At 48.4% G+C, this 17,359-nt stretch overlaps 1 protein-coding gene across 1 annotated transcript in view; it reads left to right on the forward strand.

Annotated features, from left to right (window-relative positions):
• The first annotated feature begins 635 nt into the window (after positions 1 to 635).
• The window catches only part of LOC128409318 (alpha-2-macroglobulin-like), a 64,236-nt gene continuing 47,512 nt past the window's right edge, over positions 636 to 17,359 (forward strand). The window contains exons 1-10 of the mRNA XM_053379661.1: positions 636 to 816; positions 1,978 to 2,161; positions 3,176 to 3,341; positions 5,419 to 5,471; positions 7,021 to 7,041; positions 9,673 to 9,841; positions 10,374 to 10,458; positions 12,335 to 12,482; positions 14,249 to 14,363; positions 17,208 to 17,317. Of these exons, the coding sequence (XP_053235636.1) occupies positions 725 to 816; positions 1,978 to 2,161; positions 3,176 to 3,341; positions 5,419 to 5,471; positions 7,021 to 7,041; positions 9,673 to 9,841; positions 10,374 to 10,458; positions 12,335 to 12,482; positions 14,249 to 14,363; positions 17,208 to 17,317 (1,143 nt within the window). The 5' untranslated portion in view covers positions 636 to 724. The remainder of the gene's footprint in view (positions 817 to 1,977; positions 2,162 to 3,175; positions 3,342 to 5,418; positions 5,472 to 7,020; positions 7,042 to 9,672; positions 9,842 to 10,373; positions 10,459 to 12,334; positions 12,483 to 14,248; positions 14,364 to 17,207; positions 17,318 to 17,359) is intronic.

Genomic DNA, 17,359 nt, shown 5'->3' on the forward strand with positions numbered 1-17,359 from the left:
ACGGCGCAACCCGCGTCCCAATAAATAATAATAGTTTATAAATAATTAGCGATGATGACAACAGAAACTGGATCACGTATAACTGCTCTGACACCATCACAAGCACAAATCGTCATGAGTGCACAATAAGGTAAAGATGTCTGCTGTGGGGGGCAAGTCCTGTCCCTCAGGATAGCCTTGAGACAAGCTGGGAAAGAGGGGGAATTGGATTCCATACCTGAGTGGCCTGCAGGGAATTTCAAGGCAGGACTGTGATGGAAGGGAGGCAGATTTTTCTCATTGAAGCGGACCAGATGTTTGGAGCAACGGCCAACGACTGAATAAAATGTGTGATGCTCTGCCAGCCTGCTTGTGCCAAGTGGACAGCAATAGCGTTATGGAATGCTTGGGCCTGAAATGAATCTTCTTCCCAGCACCCAGGGTAGCTTCCTCCTTCCCTTCCCTCTGGGTGAAACACAGGACAGTGCCTTGCATAACAAACACTGCCAGTGACCTCTTTTCTCTCTCTCTGTCTCTCTCCCCTGTTTGCTTGCCAGGGGACATTCTGTGTGCTCTTTGTGACTCAAGAGCTGCCCACACTTCCAGCACCTCCTCCCTGGGGGCTGTTTGTAGAGGACGAGAGTCAGTTATAAAGAGACGGGCTGGACTGGCGAAGGCAGGAGCAGCACAGGGTGCAAAGGACCAGCCTCCACCTCGCCTGCCCATCGCCTGTATCCTGACCACCATGGGGAAGGGCCGGATCCTTGTGGGACCCAGCTTCTTTCTCCTGCTGCTGTTCCTCCTTCCTGGGGACACCTTGGCGTCCGCCACAGAACCGTAAGCTGCTTGCTGGAGGGGTTATCCTACCACACACACGACTTCCTTGCTTTCTGGAAAGTCCACCTCCGCCTCTATCCCCCAGAGAGCAACTCTCTTAAATCCCCATGCACAGCTTCGCGAAGGCAGAAGGTAGGGAGGCCGGCAGCAGGGGGTGCTAGAGCCAGCACTTACCTGATGGCTGAATGCTGGTTTTGCTGCAACTTACAGGGAGGGGAAGGGGCAAGGCAGTAGGGAGGTCAGCGCAGTGTGGGTGCCCCGGCAGGAGCATTGGGTTAGCAGCAAGGAGGTTGGCGCAGTGCGGACACACCTGCAGAAGCATTGGAGTAGCTCCATGGGCGCGTATGCTCTCTGCCAACCTTCCCACTGCGTCACCCGTCCCTCTGCATAAGTGGCAGTGATACAGGGACCTATAAAAATAGCACTGGCTCTTTCTATAGCTAGATAAAGGTAAAGGGACCCCTGACCATTAGGTCCAGTCGTGACCAACTCTGGGTTGCAGCGCTCATCTTGCTTTATTGGCCGAGGGAGCCAGCGTACAGCTTCCGGGTCATGTGGCCAGCAGGACTAAGCCGCTTCTGGCGAACCAGAGCAGTGCACGGAAACACCATTTACCTTCCCGCCAGAGCGGTACCTACTTGCACTTTATCTACTTGCACTTTGACATGCTTTGGCAGGAGCAGGGACTGAGCAACGGGAGCTCACCCCGTCGCGGGAATTAGAACCGCTAACCTTCTGATCGGCAAGTCCTAGGCTCTGTAGTTTAACCCACAGCGCCACCCACATCCCACTATAGCTAGATAGTCATAGTGTGACACGGGTGGTGCTGTGGGTTGAACCACAGAGCCTAGGACTTGCCGATAGCTAGATAGTCACGGGGAAAAGCAACAATTGGAGGAATTCCACCAAGGCTTTTGATGGGCCATAACTATAGTTGGGGCTTTATTTTCAGCCAGAACTTGCTGGAACTCAGTTCCGGCAACCTGTCAAGTGGGCGCCATTGCCATTCTAAGAGAACAAGGGAGGCGTTTATGGTGACTTCCAGCACCTATTTTTCTAGAAAAAATAGCCCTGGCTATAATGAGGAACCCAAAACAAACAGCCCCCGGTGTCGTCCTCACTTCCTGGTCCCCCTGACCTTTCCTGCCCCCCTCCTCCCAGGCAATACTTGGTTCTGGTGCCCTACTTGATCCACACAGAGACGCCCGAGAAGATCTGTATCCAGCTGAACCACCTGAATGAGTCGGTGACGTTGAGCATCACTCTGGAGCATGGAGGGCAGAACAGGACCCTGCTCACTGACTTGGTGACCAAGAAGGATATGTTCGGGTGCCTCCCATTCCAGGTGACAATTTATTGCTTGCCATTTTGCTCTATGCGCCTAAATTGAGGTTGCCATGCTCTTCACATTGCAGCAGGCACCCTCATGCCAGCCGCTATGGCACTCATATCCACGACTTTTGGTTCCTCTGCTGCCACGAGAGGAGCACTGGGCCATGCTGCGCTGGGGGGGGGCACCTGCATGGGGGTTGAAGTGTAGGTGGGTTACCACGAGGCAAGACACAGTGATAACAGCAAGAACTAACAGAACCGGACAACAGGGGCAAAGCAACTGCCTATATACATTTCCGAAGGCCTGGGCCACTCCCACTCCCAACGTGATTGGCTGCCTAAAGTTCCAAGCTGCAAAGCATGACTCAGAGTTTAAGGGCCAATGGCAGAGGCCCAAATCCTGAAATGTTCTGTGATTGGATATCATGTATCGAATCAGAACGCAGGGTCTCATAATCCTTAGTCTAGACTCAAGCTCAGGCAAACACAGACCACTGAATACATAATAGCGGTGCCTGCTTCAACCCCCCTCAAAAATTCGCACCCAGAGCCATCGCCCCTCTAGCACCTCCTCTCCTCTCCATGAAAAAGATGCACCAAATACATCAAAATGCAGTATTTCCTATGCAGTCATACCTCAGGTTGAAGTAGCTTTGGGTTAAGCATTTTCTGGTTGCGCTCCGCGGCAACCCGGAAGTAAAAGAGTGCATTACTTCCGGGTTTTGCCTCTCGTGCATGCGCAGATGCTCAAAATGACATCACGCACATGTGCGGAAGCGGCAAATCGCGACCCACGCATGCGCAGACACAGGTTGTGTTTGCTTCAGGATGCGAACAGGGCTCCGGAACGGATCTCATTTGCATCCAGAGGTACCACTGTATTAAGAAAAGGATAGGTGTGGATTAAGAATGTCACGTGTACACATGGCTTTCCAAACCAGCAGTGGGAGCCCCCTAGATTCCAGGTAAATGAGAGTCTATACACAGACCAAGCCTGCTCCTCTATTCCTTTTCCTTCTTCCTCCAGGTTCCCAAATTGAGCGGTTCTTCTAGCTCCACAGAGGCATTCCTCACAGTGGAGGTAAAAGGGGATACGCTGCGCTTCAAGAGCTGGAAAGCTGTGCTGGTCAAAGACCTGGACACCCTGCTCTTCATCCAGACAGACAAGCCCATCTACAAGCCAGGGGAGACTGGTAAGTGAGAGGCTGGGGTTACGGGAAGGGAGAACCACTAGATAAATACCACATCCCCTTTGTAAACAAGGCTCTCTACAGACCATGTTCAGCCTGCGAACGAGAAGATGGAGAGAGGTGATATGATAGCCATCTTCAAATACCTGAAGGGCTGTCCTCACATGGAAGGGAGAGCAATCTTGCTTTCTGCTGCTGTTTCAGAGGGGTAGGGTGGAAACCAACGGGTTCAAAATACAAGAAAGGAGAGTCTGGGGAAAAAATCAGGGACAACTTTCTGTCGGCAAGAAACACTCAACAGTGGAATAGACTCTCTCAGAGGGTGGAGGACAGAAGTCTGTCCATAGTTTGGACAGAACTGAGTATACATTACATCTGGGAAATGAGCCCAGTGGTGTAGCGTGGGGGCTGTGGCTCCAGGTGCAATTTTGTGAGGGGATGCAAACAGGCGCCTCCACTGCAGGCTTTGATGCCGGGCTACAGCTCCGCCTCTGGGGTCAGGCCAGATGCGGTGGCAGAGAGCAAGAGAGTGGGCGACAACGCTGCCGCCCACCTTCCTCGGCTGCGAGGTGCCTTGCGCTCGACTGCAGCAGCTCAGTCGCAGGGTCAGGCCTGCCCTGGTGGTGGAGAGCAGGAGGAATGTGGGCGGCAGTTTCCCTGCTCCTCTTCTCCCCTGGACTGTAGATCGCTGGAGGGGTGCCCTCTGTGCCCCTTGGGGGTGTGCCCTGCATGCCCACCCCGGACAGCATGGACATATGCTCCGCTGCTGAAATGAGCCACTAGAGGGCCATGATAATTTGTGTCCTGGGTATGCCTGGACGATGTATTGACACATTGCCCAGGACCGGTTTGGGGGCCAGAGCATGACAGCGGCTTCACCTGGCTGTATATTGTTGGTGGGGCTTGCCTGCACCTGACTCCAGTGTCCAGTGGGAGGGACAAGCTGCCTTGGCCCCAGCCCCACAAGGGGCTAAGGCAGCTTGTTCCTCCCTCCACTTTTCAACATCACGATGTATTACCATATAGGGAGCTAGTGGTGCTGTGGTCTAAACCAGGCATCCCCAACCTTTGGCCCTCCAGATGTTTTGGACTACAATTCCCATCATCCCTGACCACTGGTTCTGTTAGCTAGGGATCATGGGAGTTGAAGGCCAAAACATCTGGAGGGCCGAAGGTTGGGGATGCCTGGTCTAAACCACTGAGCCTCTTGGGCTTGCCAATCAGAAGGTCGGCGGTTCGAATCCCCATGGTGTTGTGAGCTCCCGTTGCTGTGTCCCAGCTACTGCCAACCTAGCAGTTTAAAAGCATGCCAGTGCAAGTAGATAAATAAGTACCACTCTGGCGGGAAGGTAAATGGCATTTCCATGTGCTCTGGTTTCCATCACAGTGTTTTGTTGTGCCAGAAGTGGTTTAGTCATGCTGGACACATGACCTAGAAAGCTGTCTGTGGACAAACGCTGGCTCCCTTGGCCTGAAAGTGAGATGAACACCACAGCCCCATAGTCGCCTTTGACTGGACTTAACTAGCTCTGGGCTCTTTAGACTCGTCTGCCCATGCAATATCTGAAACCCAAGGGGTGCATTGGTTGCCAGATGCGAAATAAATCAGCATGATGTTCAGTTCTTGTAGCAGCTCTACGTGGACACGCCAGAGACTGAGCATGTCCTCTTCCATTCAAGCTGTGCTTGTTAGGGGAACAGAATGGGGCTTCAAAGGGCACTTATTAGATTATCAGTATATTGGGGTTTGAATTGCACACCAGCAAGTTCAAGTTATGTAATGATAGTTGATTGGGAAGTCTTGCATAAGAAACCTGCTTCCTCAAAAGGTCTCGCTTTGATGTCATCTGTTCTCCCTACAAACAAATCAGAACGAATGTATCTTGAGCAGGTTGTATGGGAACCCAGGAAGAATGGGCCCCTTTTATATTTGTGTTGAGTGATGCCTGATATTTGGGCATTCCTTTTATATACATCTTTATCTGCCCGCAAAGCACCCATGCTACAAATCAGTCACAAGCCATCAGGACAGAACTGCAATTGAACATGCTTTTTTAAAAAAATCTTATTTCCTTTCCAGTTCATTTTCGTGTTGCCACCCTGGATGAAAGTTTCCGACCTGTTACTGAAAAAGTGAGTTTTTCTCAGTGCCAAAGTATGATATGCAGACGGGTAATCAGAGGGTAATACCCATTTATTTAATGTTAATTAAAGCATCAGTTCAGACAAAAAAGAGCAACACAAGGACACTTGATGCTAGGAGCTAAGTCCTGTACTAACATAACTCTGGAGCTAAATTCTAAAAGTAGAAACTCTGTTTTTTTTTAAACCAAACCAAACCAAACCAAACCACTTTTCAGCTCTGTGGAAGGAGTAAAAAGAAAAGCCCACTATATTATAGTTCCACACAGTACAGATCTGGTTAATGGAAGAGTCAGTTTAGATTTTATTTTTTTTAAATAAAGATAGGCTTCCTCTTTTTTCAAAAAGTTCATTTTGAATTTCAATCTTCCTAGGTTAAAAAGGTTAGGTGGTGGTTTTTTATGGTGAAAAATGACTCAGCTGAAAGTTTCAGCTTTCAGTTCAGTTGAAAACCAGCTTAAAAAAACTGATCCAGCTTATCAAAGTGAGAATATAAGTGGGAAAACAGTTAAAGTCGCAAACCAACTTTGCTGCCTCCTTAATATCACTGAATAGCTGGCCAGCAGAGCTTTTCTCTGTGCTGAGGGGACTGCCGACACCTGTCCCTGAAAACAGGCTGTTGGAACGATCAGGCACCTGTCGTGACACGTTTGTCAGCTAAGCTCCCTCATCTTCATGTTGAGTGGAATGCTGCCATTATTGTAGCGGCAGGTGAAGTATTTGACATGCTACCTTGCCGATCCTGCAGAATTGGTTTCAGTCAGAGAGGCCTGAGGAGGTGGACAAGAATGGGCCCAGTTTTACTTGTAAGAATTGCTGTTTTATTTGCTTTTATATAGTTGTTTTACTGGATTTCGGTTTCATTTAAAAAAAAAGTTTCAAAATAAGATTTGCAAATGCAATAAACGAAACATTGAACTAAAATACATCATAAAAGCAACCATAACGGCAAGAGGAGTAAAAATGCATCATCATCATCAACATCAAGCTTTAAAAAGAATGAAGAAAAATGAATGAATGTTGGGATACAACATTCGTATTTATACAAAATATATCAGGTATTCATAAGTGTTGCCAGATAAAATTGTATTGAGTAGGAACATGCCAAACACAAGATTGTTTGGTCATATGAATCGCAAAAAGCCTCAAAACAGGTGCAAAGTCTGAGGGGGCCACATTGCCGCTGCCAGCACCTTATTCTATGGGTCAACTTTTCAGAGATGGGAATAAACTCAACTTTTTCAAACCATAAGTTCCAAGAGTGAAAAAGATGAGTGCTTCTACACTTGAGAGAGCATTAGGTGAGTGGGGACCAGCAAATATCAAATTAATAGTTGACGGAGTCCCCCTCCTTTTCTTTAATGGATATTGCTTCTATGTTGTCGTCCCCCCATATTAAGCTGTTTAGAAACACTTTAAAAGGAATAAATAAGCATAAAATACTGCTGGGGAGGTTGTGGGGTGGGATTTGCCTTTGAGGTAGTTTCTCATTCATTGTCATCTTCGATTTCTCTCCCCCTTCTACCTTTTGCTTCCACAGATCCCATTGATTTACCTCCAGGTAAGTGGCCAGTTCATCATCTCATCATAATAACCTATAGCTAGTTTGTGGGCAGGGAAACAACGTGCAAAGCAGAATGCAGCTATCCTTTGACGTTCGCATTTTTCTGAATTTTGCGATGCAGTTCTCCAGCTGATGTTACCTTGGATAATCTCGGGCAAATATTTGCTACAAACAGAAAAAAGGGGGTTTAGCTATTAACTGTGGCTACAATCATCCAACTACCTGTCAGCAGGTTCTGTTTAACTCAACAGGGCTTGCTTTAGAGTTAAACAACTATGTGTCTTTTTGTCAACACCTGAGGTAAAGGGACCCCTGACCATTAGGTCTAGTCGTGGCCGACTCGGGTTGCGGCGCTCATCTTGCTTTATTGGCCAAGGGAGCCGGCGTGCAGCTTCCGGGCCATGTGGCCAGCATGACTAAGCTGCTTCTGGTGATCCAGAGCAGCACACGGAAACGCCATTTACCTTCCTGCCAGAGTGGTACCTATTTATCTGCTTGCACTTTGACGTGCTTTTGAACTGCTAGATTGGCAGAAGCAGGGACTGAGCAACGGGAGCTCACCCCGTCATGGGGATTTGAACCACCGACCTTCTGATCAGCAAGTCCTAGGCTCTGTGGTTTAACCCACAGCGCCACCCCTGTCAACACCTGAAGGCAGCTTTTAATGTTTGAGGCATTCCCCCCAGCCCCCCCTCTGTATTTTGTCAGAAGCTGCCCAGAGTGGCTAGGGTAAACCAGTCAGATGGGTGGGATTCAAGAACTGTTGTTGTTGTTGTTTAGAGTGCAGGTGCTTAGGAGGTTGTGCTGAATGCAAAAAGGACATTAAGAAGGATTTATCTTCTCCCTGGCCCCCTTGCAAAAATAAAAATCTATTAATCAGCTCGTTTTAAAATAAAGAAAAGTCAGGTCCTGGATAGAACCAACTCAGCTGAAAACTAGCTTGCCCCATTGCTTTGGGTTCGAGATCCTCTGGAAGGAGAGGAGAGGAGAGAACTGCACACATTATCTGCAATTTCTTTAAATCAGTATATCCCAGGCGTAGGCAAGCTTGGCCCTCCAGATGTTTTGGAACTACAATTCCCATCATCCCTAGCCAACAGAACAAGTGGTCAGGGATGATGGGAGTTGTAGTCTCAAAACATCTGGAGGGCCAGTTTGCCTATGCCTGGTACCGTATTTTTCGCTCCATAAGGCGCACCTACTTTTTGGGGGGAGAATTCAAGAAAAAAAATACCCCCAGCCCCAAAGAGCAGGTCGGGGAGCAGCGGGGCTGGCGGGGGAAGACTGGGTCCCCCCCCCAGCCCCAGGGACCACACATTAGCTCCATAAGACGCACAGACATTTCCCCTTAGATTTTAAGAGGAAAAAAGTGTGTCTTATGGAGCTAAAAATACAGTATATCCTATTACACATTCAGCTTCCAGACTTGGTCGGTGGCCTTGTTGTAACTTGTCCTGGCAAAGGGCAGGTAAGAAATGATGGTGATGATGGGGTGATGAGGAGGAGTCTAGCTTCAGCAGGCTGTGAGGTTCTCTTTGCCTGCCTGCCTCCCCTTCTCCCAGCCCCTTAGGAGTGAATTTGTTTGCATGGTTCCTCAAACAAACCCTCTGTCTGTTGAAATTGCTGGTTAATTGTCAACGAAGCCCCTCTTTGGAGGGTTTGAAGTAGGGCTGTGTGCAAGCCTGTTGATCAGCCCCCGATTTGCAGCCCCTGGATCAGGCCAATGTTCCCTGTGGATAGAAAACTCCCCTTCTGTGCCGACAGAGCAGCTCTGGGATCCTAGGAGCCAACTCCACGCCCAATAAAATATCTGGGGGGGGCTGGGCTCCCCAAAGTTGATACGCATTCTAATGGTGTGCATGTGGCATGTCTTCTGATCAGTTATGTGGGGCAGAGCTTACCTGGGCCTCCCCAATATTTATGCATTGGCACCCCTTTCTGAGCTGCTGCAGAATCCCTACTGCAAATACAGTGGCAGCAGACCCTCCAAATGTCCCTGTTTTCCAGCCCTAATTTAGAGAAGCCATCCCGGTTTCTGATTTCATCCTGGAATGTCCTGCTTTTCCTTAGGATGTCCCTGTTTTCATTGGAGAAATATTGGAGGATATGGAGTTATCCTACCCCCGAGCTATATAAAGGCAATCCTGTATTTCTTAAGAAAGGGTAGTTTCTTAAATGTTTAATGTTTTTTTATTATTTTTATATATGTTGGAAGTTGCCCAGAGTGGCTGGGGCAACCCAGTAAGATTTGTGGGGTATAAATAGTAAAAATTATCATTATGGAATGGGACACCCCTATTTTCATCAGAGAAATGTTGGAGGGTATGTAGCAGGTGTTTGACCACCTGCGATCCTGAACGCTGGTGGCATCTCATAGTGGAGTTTATGTTCTGAACTGTTGACCCCAATACTCCCCTTTCATGCCTACTGCATGGTTCTAGGCCTCTGGAGACAGGGACCTTGCATGGTCCCTGCTGCAGAAATAGCAATTGCTTTCCAACTCACCTACCCCAGATCATTACACCACTGGATATGTCCCAGCCTTGTCCTCTTCTGGAGTCAGAAACAGCAGCCCCTCCTTTTAACCTGTGTGATTCCCCCCACCCTTAACTTTCTTGTGACTTCCAGGATCCCAAGAACAACCGCTTGATGCAGTGGACCGAAGTGGAGCTGAAAGGGGGCCTGGTTCAGCTCTCCTTCCCTCTCGGCTCTGAGCCCCCCCAAGGCACCTACAGACTGAAGGTGCAGAAAGTCACCAATGCATGGGAGGAGAGAGCCTTTGAAGTGTCGGAATATGGTGAGGAGGATGGAAAGGTCCCAATTGGGCTGCAGGGTATTGGGCACCCAGGACGCTGAGCAGAAGGGGGTTGGGGTTCGTGATGTATCTATCCCTTCATTTATTTTTCCTGCTTCCTTGTGGAGTTTGCACCCAACAGGGGCAAATAATAATGAGAAGTGAGGTCACAGGGAACCAGGCAGAAGGCCTTCTCAGTAGTGGCACCCGCCCTGTGGAACACCCTCCCATCAGATGTGAAGGAAATAAGCAACTATCTGACTTTTAGGAGACATCTGAAGGCAGCCCTGTTTAGGGAAGTTTTTAATGTTTGATGTTTTATCATGTTTTTAATATTCTGTTGGGAACCGCCCAGAGTGGCTGGGGAAACTCAGCCAGATGGGCAGGGTAATAATAATAATAATAATAATAATAATAATAATAATAATAATACAGTGGAGGAACGGCCGATAGGCTGTTTTGGAATCTTAGAGGTGAGGTTTGCAAGTCCAGCCAAAGCTTTCCTTCACCTCCCCTCTTCTTTCCCCTTCTGTAGTATTACCCAAATTCGAAGTTGTGGTGAAGGCACCTGAGGTCATCACGATTCTGGCCGAGGAACTGGAAGTGACTGTTTGTGGAGTGTAAGTGGGACTTCTCGGTGGGACGAGGGTGCTGCTGTTGTTGTTGTTTAGTCATTTGGTCGTGTCCGACTCTTCATGACCCCCTGGACCAGAGCACGCCAGGCACTTCTGTCTTCCACTGTCTCCCGCAGTTTGGTCAGACCCATGTTCGTAGCTTCAAGAACACTGTCCCACCATCTCGTCCTCTGTCGTCCCCTTCTCCTTGTGTCCTCCATCTTTCCCAACATCAGGGTCTTTCCCAGGGAGTCTTCTCTTCTCATGAGGTGGCCAAAGTATTGGAGCCTCAGCTGTCCTTCCAGTGAACACTCAGGGCTAATTTCCTTAAGAATGGATGTGTTTGATCTTCTTGCAGTCCATGGGACTCTCAAGAGTCTCCTCCACCACCATAATTCAAAAGCATCAATTCTTTGGCGATCAGCCTTCTTTATGGTCCAGCTCTCACTTCCATACATCACTACTGGGAAAACCATAGCTTTAACTATATGGACCTTTGTTGGCAAGGTGATGTCTCTGCTTTTTAAGACGGTGTCTAGGTTTGCCATTGCCTTTCTCCCAAGGAGCAGGCGTCTTTTAATTCCGTGACTGCTGTCACCATCTGCAGTGACGAGGGTGGTGGTTCCCAAAGTGAGCAGTACAGCCCCCTGGAGGGTGGTGGGATTACGGAGATCCTTGGAGGCAACGTGGTGGTGATGGTGTTGGTGGGTGCTGCAGGTGGTGAGTCAGGACTCCTGCTAAGTGACTTTAAACCAGAAGTTGGGAAACTGGCATCACTTCAAGTCCATCTATCACATTCAGAATTTACTTCATTGTGGTTACTAAATGTGGTATCTGTCAGGAGTTCAGCCTACACTCGAGAAGGACCCTGGCAGAGACACATGTCTGACAGGCATGTTCCCTCCCTCCTGGTCGATTGTTTGGGAGTTTCAAAAGCTTTCTTCTGCCTGAACATCACAGCGACCGATGCCAACCGATACCGGCACACTTAGGGATCCGCAGAGTTTGCACACCTTGCATGACAGACCTCAGCAACAGCATTTGGGCTAATCTACTTTATTTACATATAAACACACACGGAGCACTGCAACATGGCTCCCTCTCTAGCATCAGACAGCAAAGAGAAAAAGAACAAAGGACAATAGTCCCACTTCACGGAACACAGTAACACAAACATCCTGTCTCCGTCACTTCCCAACATATACCGTCATGTGAAAGACAACAATCCCATGACTGCAATCATGGAGCAGGAATTCTAACAGTATCTAAGACCCTTTCTCTACCACAGACCCTGGAGAGAAGCTGCTGGAAGTCAGAGTAGACAATATTGGCCTAGAGGGATGGAAAGTCCAATCTAGTAACTTCTTCACCAAACTCCGGACAATAAGCACCCACAAAAAATATACATGTAAAGGTTTTTTTAAAAGAGGCAGTCTTGTCAATGTTCCCTATATCTCTGTATCCCTTCTGAGGGCTTCCCCACACTAACTTTCACACAACCAGGGCCGTCTTTAGCATATGTGGCACCGGGGTGCAAAAAACTGCCCAGCACCCGGGTGCCGCACACCCCTAGTGCCTGTGGGTAAGCTGACCCTGCACACAACTCTGTGTCGGAGCAGTTTTTCTTACACCCCAGAGTTTCCCCCACAAAAATCTGCTCTTTAAAGCTGAAATGCAACAAATCTGGATTTTCCGTGGTTTGCCATTTGCTCTGATTCAGCGGTAGAGAGTGGGTTTTCACGGAGAAAGCTCTGGAGAAAACATAACCCCCAAAATGAGCACTCATAGCTTTAAAGCATAGATCTTGACTGCAAAGCACGGAGGAAATATAAGTGTAAATAAGCCCTTGATCAATGCTATCTATGACTGTTTCTGTCTCCAGGTACACCTATGGGATGCCCGTTCCTGGACAGGTGAAGATACGTGTTTGCCGGAAATACAACGATGCTGCAACCCGACGGTACAGCGGTTACACAAGCTCATGTTCCTGGGCAGAGCTGGGGGGTGTATGTGAAGAGTTCAGTGGAGAGGTGAGTCTCCAAAATAAAACTTAGGCTCAATACAGATTTACAGTCTTAGCTGGGAAGGGTTGCAGCTCAGTAGAAGAACATCTCCTTTGCATGCAGGAGGTCTCAGGCTTGATTCTCAGCATCCCCAGTTAGGGGTGGGAGTTAAAGGAAGCTAAAGGAAGACTTGGACAGCCAAAGCCTTCTCAGTGGTGACAACGTGCCCCAGCAGAGGACTTGATTTCTGCCAGGAGCTGGACTTTTAGTGCTGCAGCTCCAGCCATCTGGACTAAGTTACCAGTTGAAATTAGACAGCTACCCATCATCATGCCATTCGGGCAGCTATTTCACACACACACACACACACACACACCCAACAACAACAACAACAACAACAACAACAAGTCTTCTCCTGGAGTGAGAGTCCACCATTCTACATATAGCATATAGATGACCCTTGGCGTCCATTCCAGCTCTTCACTTCTATGATTCCATGTTCTTTAAATTCTATAAATGGCTTTGTTGTTGTTGTTTTAATTTGGGATGATGTTGTTTATTTATTTAAATGACTTTTACAGCTTGCTTTCGCCCCACAAAAACCTCAGAAGTGGCTTGCTCAAAAATAAAATTCACTAATAAAAATAACTATAGTACTTAAAGTATAAAACACAGCAGCATTAATACCAACATTTAAAAATAATAATTACACAGTGCTCTCTGAAACAAAATAAAAAAGGGGTGGGGAGGGAGAGAGACTTTCAGCATCTATCTAAAGATGGGAAGGGAAAGATTTGGATAAATTTCCCAGAGAAAATTCCAGAGTTATAGTGCCACTGTCAACCAGGCTCTGTTGCTAGGACCCATCTATCAAATATCTGCTAACAACAGGTTAGAGAGCAGGTCCTCTGATGCCAAGCTGAAGACCCAGGCAGGTTCATATATTTCAAGGTGGTCCTTTAAAAAATCTGCTTCTGGGTCATTAAAGGCTTTAAAGGCTTACAGCAGCACTTCCACACTGTGGCAGCGGCGTAGCGTGGGTTGTCAGCACCCGGGGCAAGGCAAGTAATTTGCGCCCCCTAACTCCTAACCTGCCGCCGCTGCCAGCTTCTTCTTGCTGCTGCCTGGGCTGGTCTGGTGTGGTTCTCTCCCGCGCTCAGCGCTGCGCTGCGCTGGGCGGCTGCTGCACTGTCCCTCCCCCAGATAGTCCCTCGCTCTCTCTCTGCACTGCACGCCTGGCACCCACCCCCTCCACAGTGGGCGGCGACCCGGCGGCTCGGATCGGATTCGCACAGCCAGCACTGCAGTGAGAGAGAGTGAGTGAGCCAGGTAGGGGCAGAGAGCTGCGAGTGCGAGCGCGCGCCCCCAGATGTTGCGCCCGGTGCGGCTGGCCCCCCTGCACCCCCTACGCTATGCCACTGCACTGTGGCGTTGCGGAAAGAGCCAGTTGGCTTGGGTGGGTCTTGGTTGCAGAAGTATACCCAGAATGTGTTTCTGTCATGATTCAAACATGGGCAGGGCTGGAATTCGGAGTCAGCTTTGTTGTTTTTACAATTTGTAAAGATGGTTTTATTGTTTAGTTGTTTCCAGTGTTTGAAACACTGGCATGGCTTGCAGAGCTTACGTTCTTGTGTTTTATCCTACTTTTATCTCGTAAACAGCTTCAGTGGCTTCTATGGTTTATAATTTTGTTTAATAGCAGTATAGCAATAATAACACTAGGACAGAAAAAAAAGAAAGAAATTGTCGTTGTCGTTGTTAACAACTTTGCAAATCTTTGGCTTCCCAAATAGGCCGATGCAAACGGCTGCTTCTCTCAGGTGGTGAAAACGAAAGTTTTTCAGATGAAGAGGGATTCGTCTGAGATGAAACTTGAAGTGGAGGGCAAGATCGTTGAGGAAGGCACCGGTGGGTTTTGTGGAACAGAAGGGCTGGGTGTGCCAATCAGAACTGGGCTGGGGGCAGCGTGGCCAGAGAAGATCCATGTTGGGGCATGTGCAGAGTGCCCATTCAACACAACAGCAGGTTGTGCTGACCAGTGGCTGAACATTCACTTTCCATTCAGAAGGACCCAGGTTCAGCCACCAGCCTCGGACAGCTTTTTTCCAATCCTGAGGGCTGGTTAGAGAATCCTTTCTGGAACTCTGGAGAGCCTCTTCCAGTCAGTGTAGAGTCTGACTCAGCGCAAGGCAGCTTGCGTGGCGAGTCCCGCCTCCCCCCTTGGAAAATAAAGACACAGGACACAGAAAAGGCCACAACTTTATTGATTGCAGGAATTGAGCAGTATTGGCTTAGGCATTGGGCCTATCGACTAACTGGCTTCAGCCTGATTGCATGAAGGCCGGCAAGGGTTAACCACCATTAGGGGGAGTCCTGCTGATATACATCAACTAGGAGCTCCCCCGGGGTCACTGCTCGGGGGCATGCTTTAGGCCCACACCTCCATAGGCTTCGGACAGGGCAACACCCCCCAGAATCCTTTACCGGACTACCCTTCGCTTTGGGGGAAGGTGATGGTGCTTCCTCCCCCCCTCTCCTTTGCATAACAATACCCCTACCAATGCCTAAACGCCAATGCCAAGAAAGTTGTGACGATTTGCTACGAGGTAGGCGAAAAACCAAATGGCTGGTGCCAATTTGCCAAGTGGAAAAAATTCCTATCAGGCCCCTTGACGGTGACCAACCGAAGTCCATAGCAATGTCAGAGAGCCAAACCTAAGGGCAGGCGGGGTGGGAAACTGGAGCAGCTGGAACGAAGAAGAGAGGGAAATCCTCGGCCGCACCAGCCCTAAATAGCCCGGGCCACGCCTCCCTGGCCAGCCGATTGGCTGGACAGGGAGATGATGCGCCCGAGGATTCCCTCATTCTCGCGGGGCCTGTGAGTCAGCCCCTGCATGCGTGGGGAGGGCGTGGGCCTGTTACCCCACCTCCTCTCCAGCTCGGAAGTGGCTTTCCTACATTCCTGTTTAAATAGAGGGCCATAGCTCAGGGTTAGAGCATCAGCCTCGCATGCGAAAAGATCGCCAGCTCAACATCTCCAGGCAGAGCTGGGAAATGTCCCTGTCCAGAAGCACTGCTAGCAGCCAGTGTTGACAAAACTGGGCTTGATGGACCATGAATCTGACTTATTGTATTTTTTTATTTTTCGAAACAGAAATTTATTTATTTGATTTTCCATATTATAATTTACATTCACACCACAACCCATTATATAAAAAGCAAGATTCCCAAGAATCTCCTGGACTTCCCTCCTCCCCTTTGTGGATCTCATTGTTAAACTTTTCCTACTGCATCTTTCATAATAGTCCAGATTTTTATATCTCCACTATATCCATTGTTCGTTACATTACAAGTGTTAATGCAATCCCGCGAATGGTTTTAACTGTTTGCAATGGTTTTTAAGATAAATTATAAATTTCCCCCATTCCTTATTAAAAATTTGGTCTTCCTGATTTCTGATTTTTCCGGTCGTTTTTGCCATTTCAGCATAGTCCATCAACTTGATCTGCCATTCTCTTGCGTGGCGAGTTCCTGCCCCCCCCCAGTGGAAATAAAGACACATGACACAAATATTAAGGTTAATGGGCTAAATAAGGCCACAATTTTATTGGTTACAGGCGATGAGTGGTATTGGGTTAGGCATTGGTCCTAACCAACTATATCCGACTTCAGCCCGTCCGCTTGAAGTCCGCGAAGGGTTAACCACCAGTAGGGGGAGTCTTGCTGATGCACATCGACTAGGAACTCCCCCGGGGTCACCGCTCGGGGGCATGCTTTAGGCCCTCACCTCCATAGGCTTCGGACAGGGCCCCCTGGAATCCTTTATCGAACTACAGTGGTGCCTCGCAAGACGAAATTAATTCATTCCGCAAGTTTTTTCGTCTTGCGGTTTTTTTCGTCTTGCGAAGCACGGTTTCGGGAAAGTTTTGGAAAAGCTTCAAAAATCACCAAAGTCTTCAAAAACCTCAAAAAAGGCTACCACACCGCGTGCTATGAGTTGCTCCTCGAAGTCAAGTCACAACTGTATTAACGGTGTTAAGAAAAAGGAAACAAACTTGCAAGACGTTTCCGTCTTGCGAAGCAAGCCCATAGGGAAAATCGTCTTGCGAAGCAACTCAAAAAACCAAAAACCCTTTCGTCTTGCAAGTTTTTTGTCTTGCGAGGCATTCGTCTTGCGAGGTACCACTGTACCCTTCAATATGCGGGGCCAATACCAAGAAAGTTGCGGTTTGCTACGAGGTAGGCGAAAACCAAGTGGCTGGTGCCAAATTGCCAAGTGGAAATTTCCTACCAGGCCCCTCAACGGCGACCAACCAAAGTCCATAGCAAGGTCAAGGAACGAAAACCTTATAGGGCGGGAGTGTGGGAAAAACTAGAACAGCTGGCAGGCGGCAAAGAGGGAGATCCTCAGCCGCGTCCTGCCTTAAATAGGGCAGGCCATGCCCCCAGAGCCAGCCGATTGGCTGGCCAGGAGATGACGCTGCTAGGAATCCCCCAATCGCGCAAGGCTCAGCCCGCAACTCCACCTCCTTCGAAGGGTGGAAGTGGCTTTCTGGTAAGGATTTTGTCTTCTTTCCATCTCTGGGCAAATAGCATCCACACAGCTGTCATCGCATACATAAACAGTCTTTTCTGTTCCCTTGGAATCTCAGCACCTAAAAGAAAAGCTTCTGGCTTTTTGTAAATGAATCTAACTTATTGTAAGGCACCTCCCCACCTCTCCCACTAAATTTGTTGTTTCATTTTTCGCAGGGGTGGAACTGACCGGAAATGCTTTCTCCACAATTACTTCAACTCTCAGCACAGTTACCTTTGAAAAGGTGGACACTTACTACAAGCCTGGTATCCCACTTTTTGGGCAGGTATTATTATTATTATTATTATTATTATTACTATTAATAAAT

The sequence above is a fragment of the Podarcis raffonei genome, chromosome 2 (assembly GCF_027172205.1).
Source record: "Podarcis raffonei isolate rPodRaf1 chromosome 2, rPodRaf1.pri, whole genome shotgun sequence".
In the NCBI taxonomy this organism is placed as follows: Eukaryota; Metazoa; Chordata; class Lepidosauria; order Squamata; family Lacertidae; genus Podarcis; species Podarcis raffonei.